Genomic DNA, 25,587 nt, shown 5'->3' on the forward strand with positions numbered 1-25,587 from the left:
CACAGAACACTGTTACCTTCCCACCGTAGTGGTCCCTATTTTTCTACTTGCATTTTTACGTGCTTTCGAACTGCTAGGTTGGCAGAAGCTGGGACGAATAACAGGCGCTCACTCTGTTACACGGCACTCGGGATTCGACCCGCCAAACTGCCGACCATCTGATCGACAAGCTCAGCATCCTAACCCACTGAGCCACCGTGTCCCTTATTGCAATCAAATACGTTCTAGTTATTAAAAGTTAATTTCATATTTCTCAAGATTCCTGTGTGCTACTGTCATTCTGAAATTATAATTCTATTCAGTTTGAAGCGGTCTATCATAATTACCAAACAGAAAGCAAAACATTTGGGGAAAAATGTTTTCTTGTCCAGTGTATTGATTTAAAACACACAACTGTCCAGAGCATATTATTCATTCATGAATCATTAGTCTGGAACCATACATCCTCAATTTATGACCACTTAGTGACTGTTCAATGTTATGACAGACACACACACACACACCAAGGCTACTTATGACCCAGTTTTGAAATTAGAGTCACTGCAGTGCCCCTGCAGTCATTTGCCCATACAACCAACTGCAGGGATGCTGCAGTGCCCCCTCCCAGCTATCTCCCCCTACCCTTCCTCCTGCCCCACTGGGTCTTCACAAGCCTTGGGCCAGCTTCTCCCTTTGGGTCACTGCGGGACCTGGGCTGCTAAACAGAGGTGCTGTGCTCACACTCTCCCATATGCTGAAGTTACTTTTTCAAACCATTTTCAAAAGCACATGTAGCCACATGAAAATGGACTTGAATTGTAAATGAAAATGTGTGCACACTTACATTAATGCTTGGATTTGTAAAACAAACAGGTTGGGGGAAAATACAGACATTATAAATTTGGTTATAATCTGAATGTGGTTCAGATCAATTTTTGATAGTATCTACAAATAATATTAGGGGAAAGTGGAGCTAAAGGAAAGAAAAGAAGAATAAAGAAATATTACAATTCTTGAATAATAATGAATACATGAAAAAAATATTAGGATATTAGATTTCAGCTCTCCCAGAATTTGCCAAACTACAGGGACTTCACTAAGAATCCAGAGAGATAGAAATCAAATGTTAGAGGATGTTCAGGTTTGGAAAAGCTGTTCTACTGAACAGTAGCATTAATCTCTTCTTGAAAGCAGCACTTTCCCACCCTAAAATACATTTATTAAATTTGAAAAACTCAACATATTTGAGATGAAGTAGCTCTAAACTATTATTTAAGGCTGGCTATATGCAGTGGAGAAAAATGTTTATATTGATTTAGTAGCATATACAAGTAATTTCCACAAATCAGCCAAAAAGTTGGTTGAATGTCTCCCAGGAATGTATAATTATTAGAGGCAGAAATGAAAGGAAAAGAAAGGAGAAAAATGTAATAAAATCGTTTCTCACTCAACCTTGTCTACTGCTTCTGGGCATATCCCAGGAACATTGCCATTAATCCTTAATTAAGCCATAAAAGTGCATTATCTTAAAAAGTATTCAATCACTTTGGCATTAACAGTCATTTTTTTTCTAATTTCCTTAAGAAGCTTATCTAAAATAAGAACAAGGAGTACTTGAATGCCATATCTAAACACTCACATTGGACAGCGTTCAGATCTGGAAAAGCAAAAAATGATCAAGATTGTGAACAAGTTCAATAATAATTTCTAGCAAAAAAATATTAAGATTTCAATATGAATATTTCAGCTCTTGAAAGCAATATATTTCAACATTTTCACATAAAGACCCATAAGTATTTTATGATGTATGATACTTAAAGTACGGTAAATCCATTGCAATCACTGAGACATGTTCTTCATTACTAATTTAAGTATATTGCATTTCAGACTGTCTACCTTCAACATCATGTCTCCAACATTCAGGCTTTGAATAAATGAAAATCATATTCTCAGCAGAAAGTCAGTTTTGCTGCACTCATTGAGGTTAGCTGCACAATTTCTACTTAATCTTAATTTGGTAAAAGAGCAGGGAAAAGTAATTTATAACAACTGTGGTACCAAACTATGGCCCCCCCTCAAAAAAAGATGAAAAGTTTCTACATACCTCCTGATCCACCTAGAAGGAAGAGAAAGGACACGTGTCAACAAGTAAGCATTAAGACATTTAAAAAATGAAAGTTGTTAAGTGGTGGAACCAGTCAGAACATGAAAGCACTAAACTCATCAACCAGAATCTCTGCCATTGTTGATTAAACTTTTGCAGGGAGGGTTTTTTAGGCGTACATTGCCTTTAAAACCTTTTCTACCTTTTTAAAAGTATACAAGAAATTACGCTGAATATAGTAGAAAATGTTGGTGTGTTTACTATCTTAAAGGAATTATCAAATCAGGAATGGTTTTGATTGCTATGCAAAACTTGGATGTAGGATCTTATCTATATTTTCTTTACATGACATTCTTTCTCCTGGCTCCTCTCCTTTTCTCTGCCTCTAGTTGATAATCTCTGTTCATCTTGATTTAATAACAATTTTTCTAAGACTAAATATTTTAAATATGTTATTACAAGTTCTAACTACAACAACAAAAAGATAAATACAAACTAGAAAGAAAAAGAATAAAAGATTCAAGCAAAAAAAAGTGACTAAATATTCAGTTCCTATTTGATGAAACTGGGACATCTCTGTTGGTTAAGATTACGGTCCCATATTGGAAAAGAAGTTGATGATTACAGTATTTGCTTGGCAAAGCCAAGGAGCTTCCTTCCCTTCATCTTGAGCAATTCAAACCCACATTTAAACACAATTTCCTTTACCTTATAGAGCGATAAGCCTATGTGCAAATGAGGGACTCGATTCCGATGTTTGCCACTGTGTTTTTGGATAAGAGACACCAGGACACTGCAGGAGTATAAAGAACTTTTGCTTCCATTGCCTTGCAAAACTTGCAACAAGTATTGGGGATTTGTCCAAAATGAGCCTGAGGGAAGAAAGGGCAAAAATTCCAGCCTCAGTCCCCAGAATGTCATTCTGTGCCTAGTTGAGACATTTACATGAAGAGATGCTAACAAAACAAAAAAAATCCACAAAAATGGAATAGAGCTAACATTAAGAAAAATGTCACATAGACTATAAACTGTTTTATTGATCTAGCTGGTCTGGTTTAAAATAAGTAAGCGAGAAAAATATTTTCCAAGGTAAGAGTGTATACATTAAAAGAACTAAATGTCTTTCTTAGCAGTTATATAGTTCCATAATAGAGAATGTTATCCATCTGGTACTCCCAAAATATTTTGCACTGCAACTCCCATTTGCCTTAACGAACACACTCAAATCATGAATAAAAGAAGCTGCCAGCCAAAATGCTGGAAGGATCAAAACACTTTGAGGAAGACTGTGGCTATTTCCATATGGCTTCATTTATACTTTCCAATTGTTCTAAATCCTTTTTGAAGCTGGATCTTTGATCATCTCCCTCACTACACACATTGGAACATACAACAAACAGTGAATACTATGAAACCTTTAGCTTACTAATAGGAAAATACGTAAACTATTACCCTATCAACGCCCTCCACCATCTACTCTAGGTCCTACAACAAGTGAAACACACAAGTGATATAAAAAAGAAATTAAATAATTGTTACTTTCCTACAAATCCATATTTTTAGAAAATAGTGTGTAGCGATTTTGATCTTCTTGGACTGGCTCCAGGATTGGGAATGAGGGAGGGACGTTTTATGATGCTTCTCTTTGTTCCTTCAGGGTTGGTTTTAGTTGGTTTTAGATAGAAGAGACTGATCACTCCTGATTCTCAACTCCTCCTTTGTGGGGTGCCACAAAGGTTCTCCCACTCTTATTCAACAAGTACATGAAACTTCTGGATAAGTTTATCCAGGAGTTTGGGTTTGGTACCATCCATATGCCAATGATACACAATTAGATCCTTCAGCCCCAGGCCAGCCAAGTAAGACCATCTTGGCCCAGCACCTTGAGGACGAGTGGATCTAGATGTGGTGGAAGACTTTGATTTAGTCTTACCAAGACTGCGTATCTATAGTTTTTGGGGCCACTTAGTTTAGGGGAATATTCTATTTTTGGCCTTGGAGGGAATTGCATGTCCCCATTCAAAAGTAGTGCCCAACTTGGGGCTTTCATGGATTTACACGTTTGATGGACCTGTGTCAACAATGATGTGGAAATTGCACCCTTTCCTCAGATGGGAAGTTATTCAGACAGACATTCATGCCCTAAACACTTCACAGCTTGAATATTACATTGGAGACTACCACTGAATACCACTCAGAAATTTCAATTGGTCTAGAATGCAATAGCATTTCAGCAATGGGCTGCCACTGAATACCACTCAGAAATTTCAATTGGTCTAGAATGCAATAGCATTTCAGCAATGGGCATGCCTTGATGCGTGTATGTGACATCTTTTCTCTGCAAGCTACTCTAGGTGTGACTCAAAAAAACTGGCTATGATGTATAAAGCCTTATACAGAAGAAACCTTGGTTATTTGAGATGGCATCTGTCCAGATAATTCAAGATGACAAGCTTGACACATTTCGAATTCCTTCACTTAAGCCATGTCATGTATCAGCACCCAAGAAGTGCTCCTTCTCTGCCACAGTGGCTGTTCTCTGCCATAAAGTTCCCACTGAGGCTCAGATGTCTCCAGTCCTGTTGATGTTCTGGAGGCCATAAAGACCTGGTTGTTCTCCCAGACTGTGGGATTCAGTGGCTAGAGCCCCCTCTGCTGGATTGTTTATTGCTTCTTATTAGTGCATATTTTTTTATATTGTCTGGTGGTGTATTGTGGTTTCCCCAAAGTCGTTTGGAGTAAAATGGCATCAAAATGAATAACAACAACAATACCAATCAAGATAAAACAGAATTGGGTTTGGAGTCACTTGTTTTGGAACAACAAATGCATAAAGTAGTTGCTTTGCCCTCCCACACCAAAAGCCCCCAAAATAACATGGCACTTTGTGTTTTTTCCTCTGCTTAAGAGGAGGAGGAAATAATGAAAACTCTTGTCACTTTCACCCAGTTCCTTTGTTACTGTGGAGGGTAAATATGTATACTTGGAAGTATCTGCAGAATCCATAATAGAGCAAAGTGATTTGGGGCTACATTGGGATGGTTGAGTAATTGCAATAAAAGAGAACCTGTGGAGTTTTCAAGCCACCTTCCCCTTTAAGAACCTCCAAACAAATTATAAATAGTCCTCCCTTAACAGCCACTCATTTGAAGTTACAATTGAAGGCATTGAATGAGGAGGACTTTGTACACCTCATCCTCAAAGTTGCAGTTGTTGCAGTGTCCCTGAGCTCATGTGATCTCCACATGTGAACTTCTCTGCCCTCTTCCCACAAGCAAAGTAAAAAGGAAAGTGGGCAGGAAGTAAAAAAATCCTGGTCACTTGCTTAGTGAGGTCCTGTGATCCTTGCTTAACAATCACAACAGGGACTGCCAGGATTGCTGTTGCTAAGCAATGCAGTCACATGACATCATACTTTATGACCCCATCACTTAGCAATGGGCATTGTGGTCCCAATTACCATTGTTAAGCATGGACTACCTGCAATACATCTGAAGGCAGTTTATATTCTTACCAGTTCCTGCTTGTGGGAAAATTGCCTACCAAGTCTGCAAAAGGAAAAAAAATCACTTTTTTGCAATTTCACACGTAAGCTGATGTGCGTGCTGAAGCACACCATTGTACAACAGAAATAATTTAAGAAGAATTCTTCAGCTAGAGTTAAGCATTTTGGTATCAGATCAGATCCATCCCCTTCCCCTGCCTATACGCAGAGGCTTCGCTCTTATTGTTCTAAGATGGCAGTGCCTGGAATGGCTGCGGCTGCATTGGCTCTTGAAGGCGAATAGTTTTGGGAGGGATAGTAAGGGCTATAGGCCACATGATCAGGAAGATTTTAATGTGTTTGAGCAACATGGTGGAACTAAGGTAACATACGACATACGACCGACAATCTTTGCTCACATGGCAAGTTTCTAGTTGTTTTGGAACTGTTGGTGAGACCGTTAAAAGTCGTTGGCGCTGTTTGAATTTGTTCTACCAGCAGCAAGATCTGACTGCTGGCCCAGTGATGGATTGTATTGCAAATCAGGGCTGTTTCCAGAGGAGGCAGAGGAGGAGAGCACCTGGAGCTTATGGAGCAAAGGAACTGGATGAGGCTGTCAGCAGGCCCAGAGGAACAGAGAGAGAGGCTTTTGGAGGAGTTGGTGGTGGCGGCAGCGTGCTCCAGGGGCGAAAAGAAGCAAGGCCTCTTTAAGGAAAAGGTGGAAGAGTCAGGATCAGAAAAAGGAAAGAAGGCGAGGTTGTCAGAATACAAGCTAACCTGAGGGCTAATCCACATGGAGCCCCATTTCCATCTGTCCTGTGTGCCATCGTTCACTCCCTAGAGACTAAAATGGACAATGTGAAATTTGAGCGGGCCCCAAACAAGGAGTATACATCGGAGGTAGTGACCCTTTGAGAGCTGTATGCAACAAAATTTCATTTCGATGTATGCCGATTGGTGTACATTCAAAGTGACAATAAAGTTATCATGTTATTCACTATTATATGTCTGTCTTCAAATTGCTCTACAGACATTATTAAAAGAGAACAGATGCACAGCTCCTTAAACCCAGGCATTATTTTCCAAACATCGTCTCCCCAGGAAGTCTCACCTCTGAAGTTCTTCAATCTGCCACCTGCTGTGCTTCCTTTGATCCATTTGCCAAACTGCATGGAGCACGTCCACTTCTTCCCATCTTCCTGACTCATCAGATCAGGAGTCAATTTACAGATCACCAGATCCATAAAATGAATTTTCAAATCTTCCAGTGACATCCTATGATTAAAGAATTTTTTTTAAAAACCTCCTTGTTTTATGAGTAGATAGGTAAACCAGGAACAGGGCTTTTATTATGTGGTATGGCCCACAACCTACTTTTTTAAAAAAATCTCCCGTCGCCTAATTAGCACTGATAAAGAGGATGGGTATCACCAAAGGAGAAGATTAAAAAAAATGCAGATTTGTGTAAAATGCCTGACATATTGTTAGTATTAAAACATGACTATGAGTGCAGGGGTGAAAAGGCAAGAGCAAAGAAAAATTACCCGGGGAATGTTATTTGTCAAAAAGTATAACATTAAAATCTATGTTGATATTGCCACCTAGTGGTAAAATGCTATAATATAAAAACATGGAATAAATAACTTTCTGACTAGTTATGGAACGTGTGTGTGCCTTTGCGCGCGTGTGTGAAACCATTGTGCATATAAAATGCTTGTGTGAAATGTATGCATGTGATTGTGTATGTGATGACAAGTATTAATGTACGTGGAAACATGTGACAAACTTTGGGTTTTCACAAATGGCCCTTTTTAAACCAAACATAAACTACTTGCAAGAATTTCATTAGTGTAGGTCAGAATAAGATGTGTCAGGTTTTATAATAGGTTTTAGGTTCTTATATTTCAATGGTATTCTGTCTGTTTTATTTTTGTTTTGTTTTTTTTACTATTATTATTGTTTTGAATGTTTTTGTTTGTGGTGCTGGTCTGTGAGTGTAATAAAGATTGATTATTTGATTTCAGTGGTAATGTGTTGATATGTCTTGCCTACACCATATAGGAAGAGGTCCTCACTAGTGCTGTAACAAAAGCAGGAATGTAGCTAAGTCAAGCAGGTCTTTGCGGCCTCTGCAACATAATGCAGAACTGTTCGTTTCTTCTGAGACACAGAAAGCAATGTATTATAGCAAGCAGTCTGTATTATAGACATGTCTATCTCAAATAAAAATTGATTAAGACAACATCTATTAGGCCTAGCCCTAGACCAGGGGTGTCAAACTGCCGGCCCACAGGCCGGATGCATCATGACGAAACCGCGCCCTCCCCATTGCCGGCAATGGGGGAAAAGTCGCGATACGTCGCACGACACCACGTGACGTCACGAGTTTGACATGCCTGCCCTAGACCATGAAGCTGCTTGGCTTCAAGTATTAAGACAGTCTGTTTGGATTCTGCAGTCTGTTTCTACACTCAACGTGAAGACTCAGAGATGACTACTGAACTTATCAGAGGGAGCCAATTTACCTTAAACTACACATCCACAGAAGTCCACTAAAGGCCAGAAACCTGAAGGCCAAAAATTGAAGAAGTATGGCTGCTTGAGTAAGTGAAAATGCAAAGCAGCATGGATCTCCTTTCATAAGAAGAGATGATCAGATTGAAGTGATCCATCAAATCTCATTTCATCTGAACCAAACTCATACTCTATATAGGAAATGCACAATAACTGTAACTGATCCACTACCTAGTCCACTACTTCCTGAGACAACTATACCAACTCTTACAGTATATTTGGGAAGTTCTTCTAGTATTTAATGAGAAATCTGTTTCTCTGCAGTTCCTTACCATTAACTGTAAGCCTGCATCCTGGAGTAATGGAAAGCGAGTTAGCTTCATCTTTTGCATGATGTGTTTTGGCCAAGATAGCTGCAATATCTCACCTTAATGCTTTCTTTTGCAAACTAAACACATCTACTCTCCAACATTATCAAAATCCCTACTTTGTTATTGGTCACTAAGTATTCTTTCCTGAATTAAGTATTCTTTATGCAGGAGTCTCTTATTAGCTCTCAGGACAAAGGAGAGTTAAAATGGGTGTGCTTCTAACAATTCTCCTCTAGAAACTTTGGAGACAAATATTCATATTCATTCTGACTACCGTACTCAAAATCTGTTGCATATTCCCCAAATATCTCATTATTATTATTTTTATTTGTTACCTGGCTGATGTTTTAACCCAGTAGTTACACACTAGCTCTATAGCTATATGTTGAATATGAGAACATGATATATCCTTCTGGCACATACGGTAATTTATTTCACTACTTTTGATTGCTAGAACCTAGGGCTAGCCTGGATTGGGTAAGCCTACTGTGGTTGTGCAAAACTTTGATGAAGCAGTTCTGCTGGAAGGTGATTTGTGTGAAACACATCACTGTAGAAAGTGTGTGATATTGACCCCAAGAGAGATGGGGCAATAGGCCTGCAGTCTGATAACCGTTCCCTTTTTCATCTTTCCCTGCTTCAACCCTACCATTTCTATTCAGAGGCATGATCTTAAATGAAGAAGATTGTTCAAAATAGTACTGAGCAAAAGCATCTGGGAAAGGAATAGATTGAAAGACACAGCCATTTATTATTTCGTGGAAGTACCAGAATTCTCCATCATCAGAATTTCTTCGTAGCAAAATCTTTTCTTTGGGGCTGAGCAGCTCCCATTTTCCCGAGCTAAATTAAAATGGAAAAAAGATGATTGTAAAACAGAGCTCACTCAGCTTTGATGCACTAAGAATTACAGGTTCAGTGAAGTGTTGAACTGTCAGTCAACAGGTTCAGTTTAGAAAGAGCTTCTGCAGAATACAGCTATCTCTGTACACTCAAAATTTACCTATTTTCATTTCTCCAGTCCTAAATTAATGTGCCATGTTTATTTACCTGATATATAATGCCTAGTTGGAAAATTGCCTTGCAAAATTGAATTTTCAGATAATACCTGAAATTTGATTGATTCATTATGGGTAGCCCCCACTTACTGATGGTAATTGGGACCAGAAACTCTGTTACTAAATAATGGGCTGTAAATGCCAATTTACAACAGCAATTCTGCCAGTCCCAGTTGCTCTTGTTAGGCAAATTTTTCATGGCTGCAATATCTCATGGTGATGTAATTGACATTTGTGATCTCCTGTCAACTTCCCCATTGACTTTCTTGTTAGAAGCCAGCAGTGAAGGTCACAAATAATGATCATGTGACCCTGGGACACTGTGATGTCATAATTGTGAGCCAATCACTGACCAACTGAATCTCAATCACATGACCACAGGGACACCACAACAGCCACAACAGTTCCTGAATGAGTGAATGTTAAACAAAGACTATCTGTAATTTAAAAGTGCAAAATACATAAATACTTATTAAATTCAATGTTTTCCCTCTTTTTTATCCTGGTTAATCCTCAAAATATTTTTGCATATAAAGAACACTATAGCAGCCTTAAAGAATTCTTTAAGGAGAAGTCAGCTGATTTGCTATGTAAATTTACTTTCTACACATTCCTCATATATATTATTGTTAATTATATAGGCTTATTTTTATCCAATTAGTGCATTCACTTTCTGTTAAACTAGAGATAAATTTATTGATTTGCTATTATTGATTCTATATCTTTAAATCAACAAATAAATAGTACCACAATTAAACATCAGTGCTATCAAGGAAAGCTTTTTCAAAATTTTAGCAGAAAAAGATTCACTTCCTATGGATTTTCTCAGTCCCCATCATAACTGCTTATAGAAGTTGCTGATATTCTCACTTTTCATCAAGATATGCTTAAAAGTCTCCAATTAAATTGGGGTAGTGGATTTCCTAGTAAACAAATATCAGTGCTAAGATTTTAATCTGTCTTGGGTGAAAGTTATAAAGTTTCTTTTTCATACCACCATCTTTTATTTTCTGATCTTTGGTTTTATGTGTTTAACATTCACCCACATTCAGTTCCACTAGCACTGTCTGGTGTTTCAGAGCAGCTCAAAGTGTTGTGTTCTAACTGATGAACTTGTCTGTGTTAATCTCTGCCTGCAGGTGGCATTGAGATTGCATCCATCTGAAGTGTCACATCTTTTTGCTGTAAGGACTCACCTGTCACTCCAATCCCCTTGCCACTCAACTTTTCCCCAGGGATTTCTTAGCCTTACTAAATTTTCAGGTCCATGTTTGCACGTCACCTTTGGGAAACAATAACAGATTGCTACAGTAAGAACTATCCTTCAACTTTCCATTCCTTTGAGTAACTATAATTTTCTAAGCAAGATACAAGATACCAGTATGGGTCTAGTAAAAGCTAACTTGATTCCTAAATACTTCTAAGGGCATCCAGGTTCCATAAGCCCAATAACACATTCTGCCAGGATTTATTTTGCCATTTATCAAAATAAGCCAAATGGACTGGAGATGTGCTAGAGAACTGGGAAGAAGGCTGTGACTCCTACTATAAACAGGATAATCTATACTAAAAGGGGCACCCTGTCTAAAATACAGAGATAAAAAACCATACAGATAGCTATGAGGGATCTGAAGTTGCCCATCAACATTCAATATCTGAGCTGCAGACTGCACACAGAAATAATCTAATTCTAGTCTTCTTTACCACAGTGAGATGTATTTGTAGTATTCATTATTCAACATACTGAATCAGCAACTAACCACATAGGCTGAGTTCACATACCCTGCTAGGTTAAACTGTGGTTGGGTGGCTTCCATTCAATATGCAAAGCGTAAACTAGATATAGTACTGGAACTCAGTATTTTAGTCATATGATTTGTGAAAGAAAACACTAGAACCCCCCCCCCCGCGCTCCATTTACCATTGTCCTCATTTTAGCAAGATAAAACTTGTTCAGCTTAGCTTAGTTACTGTCAGCAGAGCTCATGAATCAGTTACTGCTTTTGATTTACACAAGAGGCTAGCTATTACTCTTCTATCTTTTATTCATGCCATTAAAGGGAATATAGTAAAGCAGCTCCTTAGCAGCCTCTGTGCCTTCACAGGTTTTGCAAAATATATTTCATAGCTTTGGTCTATATGTGACAGCCCTGCAAAGATTTCTGTGCTTCCCCGGCCCCTTCCTCCTTACTGTGAATTTTCGATCAGTTAAAACTGAACTGAGTGATTCTAAGTCTAGCTAAGGTAAGAGGAATGGGGATTCAGCTTATAAATAAATCGAGTGGGGTTGATCTAAGAAAACTGCAGGTTTTAGCCTAGTGTTTTCTGCTTTACCCTAGTCCAGGGGTCGGCAACCTCGGCTCTTTTATGACTCGTGGACTTCAACTCCCAGAATTCCTGAGCCAGCATAGCTGGCTCAGGAATTCTGGGAGTTGAAGTCCACGAGTCATAAAAGAGCCGAGGTTGCCGACCCCTGCCCTAGTCCTTTTTCCTGAGCCAGGTGCAGTTCCCAGCCTCTTCCTTAAGGGCCCCCATACTTCTGTTTCCAAAAGGCCCTTGATCCAAAAGGTGAATAAGGACTTGATATTATGGTACCTGGTCTTGAATTATATAAGGACAATATTACAAGCAGAGGTTTCAGTGACCCACTTCTATCTATCTATCTATCTATCTATCTATCTATCTATCTATCTATCTATCAATAGCAAAAACTTTATAAGCCTGCTAAAGCTAAGATTCAATAGCCAAACTAAAGATTTTGATGAGCCAATTTTTATTTGTTTGTTTATATCCCACCTTTATTATTTTTACAAATAACTCAAGGTGACGAACATATCCAACCTATCTATTTTCCCCTCAGCAATAACCCTGTGAGTTGGGTTGGGCTGGGCTGAGAGAGAGAATGGTTGGCCAGAACTCACACAGCTGGCTTTCTATGCCTAAGGCAGGACTTAAACTCACAGTTTCCTGCTTTCTAGCCTGATGTCTTAGCCACTATATCAAACTGGCTTTTATGGGCTATTTGCAGAGACTGAAATGTTTATCTGCAACAGCAGTTAAAATAATCTGGTTCACAACTTAATCTAAACCATGGCTTACTGAAAAATATAAAATTAGCTGGATTCACGCAGTAAACCACATCATGGCGTAGCACACTATGTGCATTTAGCAAATGTTTTTCACTTTTCTGAGTATTGTAGGTATACACGTTTCTTCTAGTCTAGAGTAACTTGGCAATTTAAAGAAAAGAATGAATGAAATTATAAGTCCTGATTATATATATATATATATAGTCTCCACATTTTTCTACTGTGCTTCCTAAGAGTCTTTTCTGTCTATAGCTGCTGAACATCAGCTTCAGATCCATTCTCTATTTTGAGGTAGAAAATGCAAACCAAAAGCATCAAAATATAAATTCATAAACTGGCACCATAATATTGTTTTTAAAAAGTTCCACTAAACACTTCCTTGAAGCTTAAGAACAGTCAAAACCAAAAGTTCTGACAACAACCATCTCATCATGGCCTTGCCAATTACAGTGTCCCCTGGCATACAAAAAATGTTAAATCTGTCTAGTCCTGGGTTATGGTAAGTTAAATAACAACAGAAAACCAGAAATAAAAAAAATGAAAGCCAGAAAATCAAATAGTCAGGTGTGAGTCAATAAAGGTATGCCATATTTTGAAAATGATGAACTGCTGGCTTCATCCATTGCTTAAAAATGCTAAACAGAGAGCTAATTACTAAATTTCTTCTTTGTTATGTTAAGATAGAAGGTAAGAATATAAGTCCATTAAGGAAACCATGTTTGGAATGATCAAAGCAAGTTTGCATTTACCTTTCGAATGCCAGTCACAGCATAGGCATGACCAGCCACTAAGCCATTCGCTAGGACCTTTGTTGGCTGTAGGAAAAACAAAATCAGTTTATTTAACCATGCTATGAACTATTTTCTTCATGCTTAGTGGAACCAAGAGAAAACAACTGGCAGTTGGATCATTGGGAATACTTGAGCAGCTTGAGTTAAGCTCCTCACTAAACTTTCTGCAAACTATTGTGAAGTTACGGGAATGATTCAGCTACTGGAATAAAAAATGTTCAGCTTAGAAAAATAAAATTTTTTGCTGACGTGGGGCATAAATCAAGCTTTAAAATAACAGTGTGGAAAAAGAGAATAGCAATAATATTTTTTTGTCCATATGTGAAAAATCAAAATCTAATCGCTAGGCTTCATTTTTAAATAAATTATGCATTTGTATAGAATACAGTACAATTCTATATTAACATTTCCAAAATCATTCTCAGACAGATAGATCATGCTACGAAAGAGATACTCTTAAATGACAAATAATTTATGTATTCATTAATGCATGTGTTTTAAGCTTTTTTTAAAAAAATAAAATAAAATAAAGTTCTTACTAAGTCATTTATATTAACCTTATTCCTTTTTTAAATATTATTTTTAAGGGGTATTTGCACTCTTGAAAGAAGGCACACAAAAAATCTTGGCTTTCTTCTTTATTAGAACAGAATTGTTGGGGCACCAGGGATGGGTGCCATGGAGAAAGTTTTTTCTGTGGACCAAAAGGGGTGTGATTTTGAATACTGCCTGCATCCTGAGGATGGAGCTTTCCTTGTTTGTGCGGCCTGCTCGCTGGCATGCTACGGACTGGTGCTGATCCACGGGCTGGGGGTTGTGGACTCCTGTATTAGAATGATCCCTTTTATCACATAATGCTATTTATTGGGCAGCTAATAGGGGGAAATGTCTCACTTGCATCAATAAATGACATACAGGGAACTGTGAGACCAAAATTCTTAATAATAATGTGAGAGAAAGGAAACGAAGGTCTTACCCCTGCATCAGTCTGACACCCCATGAGTGATCTGCTGTAGGTTGCTCTTGTCAAGATATCCCAGAGATCAGGTGGTGCTTCAGCCAACTTTATTGTCATATTGACTCCCCCTGTGAAATCTACTAGAGCTTCCGACACTTGCCCAATCTGTAGATCTTCATAAGAACCACACAGCCTGCCCAGAAAGTTTTGCCAAGTATTTTTTTTAAAAAATGGATGTTAGATGAATATGACAATAGATTAAAAATAGACTGAATAAGATTCATGACAGAATGCTAGGAAAATCACATACTTGGCATAAGCTTTTTCCAGAAGAGATCCCCAGAATAGGTTCTTGTAAACAGAAGAGAGAAAAACAAGCTGACCGGCTTCATTTACTGGTAATCGATCATCTACTACGATATCAACCCATTCTCCAAAATGCCAGAACTGAAAAAGGAAAGAAACACATAATGATCATCCTCCTGTTTCAAAGAGGGAGAAAGGCCATCATCTAATCCTGCTCATTGGTGATCAGACAATAACTGCAGGAAAGTGTAAGTGAATTTTTTGCTACAGACACAGTAATATGATAATGACCAAAACAATAATGTTTGAAGAGATGAGTAAGAGTTACATGAAATTAAGCTGCATCTCCAGGGTCTGAAGTGACAAGAAGGAGCCTGCATAGGATAGAGTTAAAGCACTAAATACTTCAGATAAAAAAGTGTTTCTTACCTGCAGACATTAAGCATCCAGACCTCTTAGTCTTTTTGCTTTGTTTCACAGGATTATGTGGCCATTTTCCTCCTTGCAATAGTAATCCTAACCACAATAATCTCACATGCATCATTGTGCAAATGACACACATGTTGTGTAATCTGTATCTACTATTTCACATGACTAACATAAAGCACAATACATAAATCCTGGAATTCACACAATGACATCACAATGCATATTTTTTCCCTCTACTTTACTCCCTTGTGCAAAGGGCCATATCACTGGTAATTCCCATCCTAAACCTCTAAAGAGCACTATGTTGGGGAAGGCTAATTCATATATATTGACAGAACTGTCTGAATTATTCATTACATTTACAGAAATCTAACATTTTTACGGTTAGGATGTTTCATCAGATAGCTGTACTAGGGATTATGCTCACCTTGAAATGAAATATTCCAGCATATTTCTTCATCTCAAAACTCTGATTTTCTGGTACCACATTAAACAAAATATCTTCATGAAATGTTAAAGCTTCCACCGCAGCCAAAAACCAGCAGTTGTCTGTGCCAAAATGTTTAAGGAAAACAGAAGGTGACCTACAAACTGTAGATCTGGTAGACTAAGCCAACCTTGACACATTCTAAATATTCACACAAATGACATTCTCTCTTGAAATATTACTTACCTATCAGTCCTTGACATAGAGCAAGCCTTTTTTTGTTGGTAGAATAAAAAATTGGATTCTTGTGCAGCTCCTGGAATATATAGGTATATATAAGCCACTTTAAGCCCACACAATACTATGTTTATATAATACTCTGTTGTATAAATACATTTATAATATTATAAGCATCTTTGCTATGCTATTATATTAAACATGTTGGAACTCAAGAAAGAAGTGCAACATAGGGAGTTTATAATCTAGCATATAACCAAGGATCAGCCTAAAAACAAACAAGTGCTTCCTGCTAGCATTATAATATGTGATTTGAGGCCAGTCCCAAGAAATCAAAATAGTACTCATTAGGTGACAATTTTCATTTCTGAATTGAATAAGTCAAAACATAAATATGGTAGCATTTGGTGGTGGTGAATATTTAAATGAGAATCAAAAGAGGAGCTAGAAATGTGAGGAGTCAAACTTTTCTTAGGAATCACTGTTAACGGAATGTATTTGTCATGTAAACATAAATTTGCAGCCTGTTCATTCTTTCAAGGATAAAGTGAATATATTTTAGCACAATACATCTTTTGTTGATACAGCGTTTATCGCCCAAGCTTTCATAATTGGATAATTGCATTCTAAGTTTCTCTGGAAAGGCTAAAACCAGTATTATTCTTGTTAGAAAAAATGATGATCCACTCAAAACTGCATTTATGTGCCCAAGAATAAATATACCTACTGTACCAACAAGGAAATATCAAGCCAAAATCCAAAGTCAAATCAATACTAGGCAATTCCTGGAAGCCTGACATTCAAACAAATCAGCCATCAATAGACACATATTGTAGAGAGAAACCACACTTATAATCCATTAAAAAGAGATAATTAAAAAAGCTAAGAAAGAAACAAAGAAAATAAAAATTTATTTATTTATTTATTTATTTATTTATTTATTTATTTATTTGTTTGTTTGTTTTATATACCGCCCTTCTCCCGGAGGACTCAGGGCGGTGTACAGAGCAATAAAGTAAGAATACAATAAAGCAATAAAGTAAGAATAATTTTAAACCCCAAATCCATCAGGCCAGGCCGGCTTGTTGGAATAGATAAGTTTTTAGATCACACCGGAAGGAGCGAAGGTCGGGGGCCATCCGGATTTCAGCTGGCACACCCACCGAGAACGCTCTCCCCCTGGGGGTCACCAGCCGACATTCTCTGACCGGTGGCACCCTGAGGAGGCCCTCTCTGTGGGAGCGCACAGGACGGAGGGATGTTGACGCTGGCAGTAGGTGCTCTCGTAAAAATACCCTAATCAAGAAATTACCAAGGAAAGAACCATACCCCCACCCCCACTGGCAAGGCAAGCTACTGCACATAAACAGAGAGCAAACCCTTCATCCATTCCCACCCATGATGATATTTACATAGTCAGATTATGATCTGCAAGCAAACAACAAAATGAGGGAGCACAAGGACTGCACAGTTCAACCCTGAGTTACAAATATTCAGTTCTATTGAAATATTATCAAAGATAATATTATCATACATCACTAGACAGCAACTCCATGATATAGAGGGGAAAACATAATAAAAGGAATAGATTCTGTGTTGTGCACAGAGGGCAAGCAAGCAAGGGCAAGCTACTTTACCCCAACCCAAGCAGAAATAAAACAAAGAAGATGTAAGGGCTAAGTGGAACATGAACTTCTAGAGAGAAAGATAGTTCACTGAGTTAACAGCCCATTGTAGGAATCAGCTGCAAGTTTTTCTAAACAAATCTGGGGGGAAAGTCACTGCTAATCAGCAGAGCAGTCAGCTGCTGGAGAAGAGAGGTTGTATCATGCACTGCAGTCAGAGCTGGCTTAAGAATAGACAAAAGTGCCAGAAATCATCCTTTCTGAAGGATTTAAGAAGGCTCACATTAACAAAATTTTGAATTGATGCTGGAAAGAGCAGGATATATTTGCAATGGGCTGGGACTAGCGGAAGAATATGTCCTCCATTCCTGCATTCAGGAAACTGAGTATCTGGTACAGTACAGACAAGGGGTTGAGTAGAAAGATCTACCCTGGCTATGGCTCTCTGAAGTCTGCAGTTAATGACTTTCCCATTATCTGATATTTTTTAAGGCTAAATCTTCTTGAACTTGGGATCTGTGAATTGCAAAGCATATGTTATATGTCCACAGGTAGTCTTCAACTTATGGCCATAATTGAACAGTTGTAAGTTGTGCCAGTCTTTAAGCAGGTCATCACATGGCCAACACAATTGTGCAACTTTTTTGTGGCAGTCATTAACCAAACGCCTCAACTGCTAAAGAAACCCAATGGGTGGTTTTTGCTGGAAACTAGAAGTAAACACTAGTTTCCGGCAAAAAAAAATGTTGTAAATCATGTCACATGACCATGAGATGCTGCCTACAGCCATGAATGCAGGTTGGTTGCCGAGCACCCAAAATGTGATCACGTGACCATGGGCAGGTGTTGGAACTTCAAATCCAGGTCATATCTGTCTTTTTGAGAGTCCATTATAACTTTAAATGGTCACTAACCAACTGGTCATTAAGCAAGACTATCTTTATAAAAACAAGTCTTCTATGCCTTCTAAGATTTCAGCAAATCATTTTTTTCCCTTTTTTTAATAAAATGTTCCTGTAATACACATTGCATCACTTACATGTGGCCTCTTCCACTGTATCTGTTGGGGCAGTTTCTGGAGTAATGGTCCTGTGCCTATGGCTCTCACATCTGCTGGGAAGGACTGGTCTTCAAACAAAAACCCTTTCTTCAAGCACTCTGCCAGCAAAGTGTGATAGTTCTGTTGGCTAAACTTCTTGGGCTCTGCAAAGCTTTTTGTCTTCAAGGGCCGCCATTGCTGTCGCTTCCTCTTCTGTTGGTGCATGTAAAATAGCTGCCGAAAAGGCATGGCTGTGTCAAACAGTGCTGCTCTGGATCTACGTATTGGTTCTAACTTCCTTTTCCAAAAGCTGGTTGTTCTTCAGTCCAAGTTAGTGCTGTTTGGAAAGATACCATAAAAGTTCAACAAGTAAGTAAATAAGCAAGCAAGCATGTTCCTTCACTCGCTTGCTCTATGGCTCCTCCCAGGCAACTAAAATATTATGGGATGCATCACATTAAGGAACAAAATGAGTTAATTTTTCAACATCACATTTTAAAAAGCAAACAAAGAATCATATACACCACTCTAAGTTTTTGGGAGTCAAAATGGAATTCAAAAGAGAAAAGAAATAGCATACAAAGCACATTAAAAGCAAATAAAGGACTGCGGTCTGTGCTGTAGAAACAGTCTTTTTAAGCTGGATTTCTAAAGAATGTCTCTGGCTGGTGTAGATGATGTCATATTTTGAAAAATGATGCATATTATTACTAACTCTTCTTTGAAACCACACTAGAATTATACTGAAATCAGTAAAATGACCTAAACTGGCATATGTTCATTTAGGTCATGTGGAATTCAGAATCAGCTTTTACTGAATAAAAGGAAGGAAACAACTTGAGCATATAATAAGCCACATAAATTAAAGGTATATTAAACAAAAATATATTTATTCTTCTTGAGCATTTCTATTAAAAACAGAAAGGGGAAAAATGGTTTTAGCAACTTTGTACTTTACAGCTAGGGTTTTGATGTTCAGCTTTTATTCCTCACTATACTAATCCTAACTGTTTTAAAACCAAATATCCCCCATCCCTAGAAAGTGTATTCTCAGAATATTTTGCACAGATAATAGTGTGCTTAAGATTCATTCGATGGTTTTAAGAAAAGTTTTCAGAGCATTCTTCAAAATCACAAAATGTACTTTCATATGGTCAATCAAAAATTCTACTTTATCCTTCTTATTAGATTTCTTAATTGTTATTTTGACAATCCCCACAGATTGACTTCTTCCAAGATTAAACATTAAACTTTTTTGCATGTAAAGGTTTCATTTGGGGTGTTTGTAGTAGAAAAAAAGTGATTCTCACTTTGACATCCATATGCTCACTGAATGTTCTTCGAGCTCTTAGAAAATTGTTAGATAAAATGGCTAGTCTCTAAAGACTGTACTTAGGTATAGATATAATTGAGAGCCACTTTGTGTAGTGGTTAAGGCACTAGCTAGAAACAGAAGATGGTGAGTTCTACTACTGTGTTAGGGATGAAGCCAGCTGGGTGACTTTCGGCCAGTTATTCTCTCTGCTTCCAGAAGAAAGTTTCTGAAAGTCTTGCCAAGAAAGCCTCAGGGACAAGTCCAGATAGTCAACATGTTAAGATTGATTTAAAGGCAACAACAATATATCAATAGTTAGATTGATATGGTCATTCCATACACTTTATGCATCCTCCCAAAGCTTGGCAGAACAGGAGAAAAATTCTTGGTTTGGGACCAAGGAAGGTCATGTAAAATTTTCATTCCCCCAGTAATACACTAGATTTTCACACCAGCAATTTGCATGATTTTCCAAACTTTCTGCAAAGAACAAGAAGGAGTGAGATTGCATGCCAGGGTGTTAGATTTCCCTGCTTGACCACACATTGGCTGATCCTGTTCTTGGCTGACTGCATGTTTCACATGACATGCAGAGATCACATGCACGGAGAATCAGTTCACCATCACAGATAAACTGTTCTTAGACACAGTTCAGACATTTGTTTGGTTTTTTGCTTATACAGCCACTCATTTTTTATGTTATAATGAGGGGTCCTTGGTCCTCTCTGAACTTGGTTGTTTTCTTGCAGATATTTTATTACCTCAACCTGCACTGATGATGTTACCTAGTTTGGGTACTGAAATGTTTGCAAGAAAGCATCCAAGCTCAGAGAGCACCAGGGACCCCTCATTTCAACCCTGAGCTACAAATATTCTCATTTATATGTTATAGTCCTGAGCAGGTCACAAAACAAGAATAAAAACATCATACAGAATAAATAAAAATATTACAAAATCTCCTAGTTCCCCCAAAGCAAGCATCCCTGCACCCCTTTCAGTTGACTGGGCTCCAGCCTCACCTTCTCCAATGTTTGGAGAGGGTGAGGCTAGAGGGCAAAGAGCCAGCTCTTCATGGCCTTCCAGAACATGAAAAGGGAAAGTACCTGCCAGACTGCAAGAGGAAAAGTGTTCCACAGGGCAAGAACTTCTACGAACAAGGTGTATTCCCTGATCACACAAGATAACATCATTTAAGGCATGGGTGTCAAACTCGCCGCATCACGTGACATGTTGCAATGTATCATGATTTTTTTGTATTGCCAGAGCTGGGGTGGGCACAGCCTCCATATGATGCAACTGGCCCGTGGGCCGGCAGTTTGACACCCTTGATTTAAGGGAAGAGACCTGAAACATGACTATCATATCTGACCTTGTAGCATGGCAAATATCCAAAGACAGAGGCCATCCCTCATATAATCTGGCCATTCAGGGCTTTAAAGATAGTAACCAGCATTTTGAATTGCACCTGGAAAGAAAGTTGAAGCTATTATAGTACAGTTTGTGCAGCAACAGTATAATAGGAGCAAACCATGGAGTGCCCAGAACTATGTGTATGCTGCATTCTGGACTAGTAGTAATATTTTCAAGTGCAGTCCATGTATACTCTGTTGCAGTAATCTAGCCAGGAAGTGACCAGAACATGACTGACAATGAGCAACTACTCCTGTTCCCAGAAAGGGTGTAACCAGCATGCAAGATGAATCTGTGCAAAATGCCACTATTGCGCTATTCAGCCAAAGATCCAAATAGATGACAACACTGAAGATAACACATATTGGTCAAGTCACCGGTGTATCCAATATTCTATCTTGCTGGTGGTGTGGCATGATGCAATTCTCTTTTTCTCTAGTGTTGTTACAAACATGTGCAGTAAGAAAAGTTGTATGGACTTATTTCTCATCTTTCATCTTAAAATGTTCCAAACACTGTTGGAAGCAAATAGATACTTCTAATTCCAAATAACAGAATAACAGAGTTGGAAGGGACCTTGGAGGTCTTCTAGTCCAACCTCCTGCTCAAGCAGGAAACCCTATACCATTTCAGACAAATCGTTGTCCAATCTCTTCTTTTTTATATTAGTTTTCCAGTATTACAATAGTATCTTTGAAAAGCAACGTGGTGTCCGGGTTACAATAGTTCCATTTCAGACAAATACATATTATTACAACTCTCCAAATTATTATAACCAATACTTCCTCTCTCTTTTTTCCTTTAATACATACTATCTCTTATCTAAATTAACACACTTCTCATTGCTATCCATCAGTCATTAAATAGTTTTCTTATTTTTATCAATATTTTAGTATATTTTATATTTTAACATTCCATCTTTAAAACATCAAACACCTTCTATATTTTTCTAGCTTTAATTTTACATTGATATTGAAATTAAACGTTTAAGATTTCTCATTTTTATATTGCTAAATAACCCCCTTTCCCTTTACACAATTTTCTCCAATACCTAGTAATGTAATCCAGTTCTTATTTATCTCATTTCCATATCCATATCAGTCATACAATATTTAGAATAGTAGTCATTAAAATACCAATTGCAAGGAGGAGAAAGAAGAGGAGGACAATATAATATTCTTGTTTCTCATTTATAATTTCCACAGATTAAAAATTAACCAAAATTTCTTCCATTTCAACATTTAATACATCCTCTCATGTCCCTACATCCAAGTATATTAGTTACATTCTATCATTTTTAACATATATACATCTTAAACCATATCATTTAAAGAACTCAATATTTCAATGTTAGTATTCATACATCTGTATTTTATTTTTATTTTATTTTATTTTTTAAATTAGTCAGTATTTTTGTCTACACATCGAAACAATCTCTTGTAATCCCAATACAATCCTGTCTATTTTGGTATTATCTATTTCAGGCCTCTTAAGAATGTCCATATTTCTTCAATCTTATTCTTACTTTCTTCCTTTGCCATGTCATTTTTCGCTTCTTTGCCTCAGGGTCATCAAAGCATTCTTGTGTTGCTATATCATATTGAAGTGGCCCTCCAGTCTCCACTTTTAAAGGATTGAAAAGTCTGTTAACAGCACCAAATCTTCTCATTATTTTCACCTCTTGATATAATTGTCCTGGTCTGAATAATTTTTTTTACATCTGTTTTCCATTACAATCTTCAAAAGCCTGTATTTGTTGAATATTTAATTCTTCTGCCAATGTGTTTGATTGTTCAATTTCTTCTGTTAAGTTCTGTCCCAATAAAATATTAGTTGTAGTCACAGTTTGAGTTTGAGTTTGTTTCTTCAAGATGCTTTCTAATTCTTTTCCAAAAGCTCTTATTTCGTCACCAGCTGTAGAAAGGAACTGATAAGTTTGGTAAGATATTTCCCACATAGCATGGATTTGTTTTTGAAACTCTTCCATACTGAAGTTTCACATCTGGTATTCAAGGTTACTCTTATCTTGTTTTTCTTAAATATTTTCTTGATTTTTTTTAAAGAGAAAGTCAGATTGCAATTTCATGTTTAGCCACTGGATGTCCCCCAAGTACTTTGAAAATTCTTTTCTTTTAGTCTATTTCTTTCTTCAACATTTTTTTTTAAAAAAAAACACCCCTGGGCTTGCTCGCCGCTTATTTGAAGGGAGGGTTGAATTTTCCCCTCCCTCTCCACAGGGGGGAAAGTACTTAGCAGCTTATTTAGGTGAAAAGAAGATTATTAAGGTATAAGAGAGGAATCTTACCCCCGTCTCTTCCACGCTGCTTTAATGTTGCCTGATGGTAAGTTTGACTTCGGCTGTCTGCAGCCTAGTAACTGGCCATATTCCTATGGCCAGTCTTTCGTCTGCCAGTACAAAGGGAATGCAGGCACTAATGGGGGGGTTGCGGCTCCCCTGCATTTCTGCAAAAGCCCCTTCTGTTTGGTTGCCCCTCCAGGGAAGCTCTTTCGGTCCCCAGCAATGCGAATCTGGATGTGGAAGACGAGAGCCATCCTCCAGACATCCAAAACGGCTTACTTGGCAAACCGGAAGTCTGTCCAATCTTTTCTTAAAAACCTTCAGTGTTGGGGCACCCAACTGAAGGCAAGCCATTCCACTGATTAATTGTTTTAAGGAAATTTCTCCTTAATTCTATCTTGCTTCTCTCCTTGATTAGCTTCCATCCACTGTTTCTTGTCCTGCCTTCAAATGCTGAAGTTTCACTCAGTTCTCACTGAGCATGATTATCAGCCTGTATTTATTCCAAACTATTAGCATCTCAACTCAGATGAGCTTTGCTTTGCTTTTTTGTCTTTTCTTCTTCTTCCCCCATCATTACAGAAGTGCCAGAAGGACACATCACTTTCTTGTCAGAGGTCTGCTTCCAGCAGACTTCTGAAGACTTCATAAAATTGGAACCATTTGTTGCCTGTTCCAAGTACATGTATTCAATTACATTCTGTAGGATAGATTTGCATTAAGGTTTTCAATATATCTAATGAATAAAGCCAAAGCCTTTTTAAAAAGAAATTATGTTCCCTTTGTAAAAACAGAATAACTATATTACTAGAGAGCTAGATGGATGAATGATCTGGGAATATTTGTATTTGCTGGATGTAGCCACTAATCAAAATAAACAATGGCTGTTTCATAATTTTTTTTAAACATTATTGCAAAAATCAACATTTTTTTCAAAATGTGTAAGGCAGGGGTTTCAAACTGCTGGCCTGCAGGCCAGATGCGTCATGCCAAAAACGCACCCACCCCATTGCCAGATGTTAAAGAGTACTGGGCCTAAGACGGAACCTTGTGGTACCCCACTGCTTACTTTTCTCCATGTGGATATAGTGCCATTGAGGACTACTCATTGAGTATGGTTTGTCAGCCATCTACAGATCCATCTGGTGGTGATGTTGTCTACTCTATTCCACCTTTTTCTAGCTTACCAAGGAGTAGGTTGTGGTCCACTTTGTCAAATGTCTTACTGAAATCTAGGTATACTACGTCCACTGCATGTCGCTGGTCTACTAGTTTGGTTACTTTATTGACAAATGAGATAAGATTGATTTAGCATGATCTGTTTTTAACAAACCCGTGCTGGCTGCTAGTTATAACTTTGTTTGATTCTAGTTGTTCGCAGATCTGTTTTTTTTTATTATCTTTTCTAGGATCTTCCCCTCAACATCTTTTTTACATTGTGGTGACCAAAACTGGATGCATTATTCCAAGTGTGGTCTTACCAAGGCATTATAGAGTGTAGTATCTTGATTCTATCCCTCTGTTAATGCAGCCAAGGATCCTCTTTACTTCAATATTTATTTGCCTCCATATTCCAATGATTCTAGATGGTTCAAAATAAAAATATACAGTATAGCAAAACAAAAACGCGAGTAAAGCTTATATGAGAGGGGTGTTAATATATATGAATAATAAATACAGACGTAACTTGGAAGTTAGGAGGAAAGAATTGGAGAATGAAATTAGGGAAAAAGAAAAGGCCCTAATTTTGGATCCATTGGATGTGAAGATTAAAGAGGTTATTAATTTGTTAAGAGGACAATTTGATAAGTTGATGGCTGATCAGGTGGCAACTAACTTACGGTTTGCTAGGCATAACACTTTTTGCAATGCCAATAAACCAGGTAGATGGCTAGCCTACCGGTTAAGGAAAAAGCAACAGGCTTCTAACATAGATAAAATAGAACATAAAGGCAAGGTTGTGTATCAACAGGATCTTATTAAGGAAGCCTTTCTGGACTTTTATTCCAAATTATATGCTAAAGATAAGATTAATGAAACAGACATTGATGTATATCTGAAGAATGCCAACATCCCGGTTCTTACACAAGAACAAAAGGAAGAGATTAATCAATTGATAACAGAAGAAGAAATTCTTTTAGCAATTAAGCAA

General features: G+C 37.8%; 1 protein-coding gene across 1 annotated transcript in view; it reads right to left on the minus strand.

Annotated features, from left to right (window-relative positions):
• The window catches only part of CAPN14 (calpain 14), a gene marked incomplete at both ends in the record, with an annotated part of 40,018 nt that extends 21,358 nt beyond the window's left edge, over positions 1–18,660 (minus strand). Inside the window, 11 exons of the mRNA XM_083376901.1 lie at positions 2,084–2,095; positions 2,792–2,955; positions 6,679–6,842; positions 9,221–9,295; positions 10,707–10,792; positions 13,349–13,414; positions 14,367–14,541; positions 14,659–14,795; positions 15,511–15,632; positions 15,757–15,826; positions 18,412–18,660. Coding sequence (XP_083233027.1) covers positions 2,084–2,095; positions 2,792–2,955; positions 6,679–6,842; positions 9,221–9,295; positions 10,707–10,792; positions 13,349–13,414; positions 14,367–14,541; positions 14,659–14,795; positions 15,511–15,632; positions 15,757–15,826; positions 18,412–18,660 — 1,320 coding nt within the window. The remainder of the gene's footprint in view (positions 1–2,083; positions 2,096–2,791; positions 2,956–6,678; positions 6,843–9,220; positions 9,296–10,706; positions 10,793–13,348; positions 13,415–14,366; positions 14,542–14,658; positions 14,796–15,510; positions 15,633–15,756; positions 15,827–18,411) is intronic.
• Between the last annotated feature and the right edge of the window lie 6,927 nt (positions 18,661–25,587).

The sequence above is a fragment of the Vipera ursinii genome (genome assembly GCF_947247035.1).
Source record: "Vipera ursinii genome assembly, chromosome: 1".
Lineage (NCBI taxonomy): Eukaryota > Metazoa > Chordata > Lepidosauria > Squamata > Viperidae > Vipera > Vipera ursinii.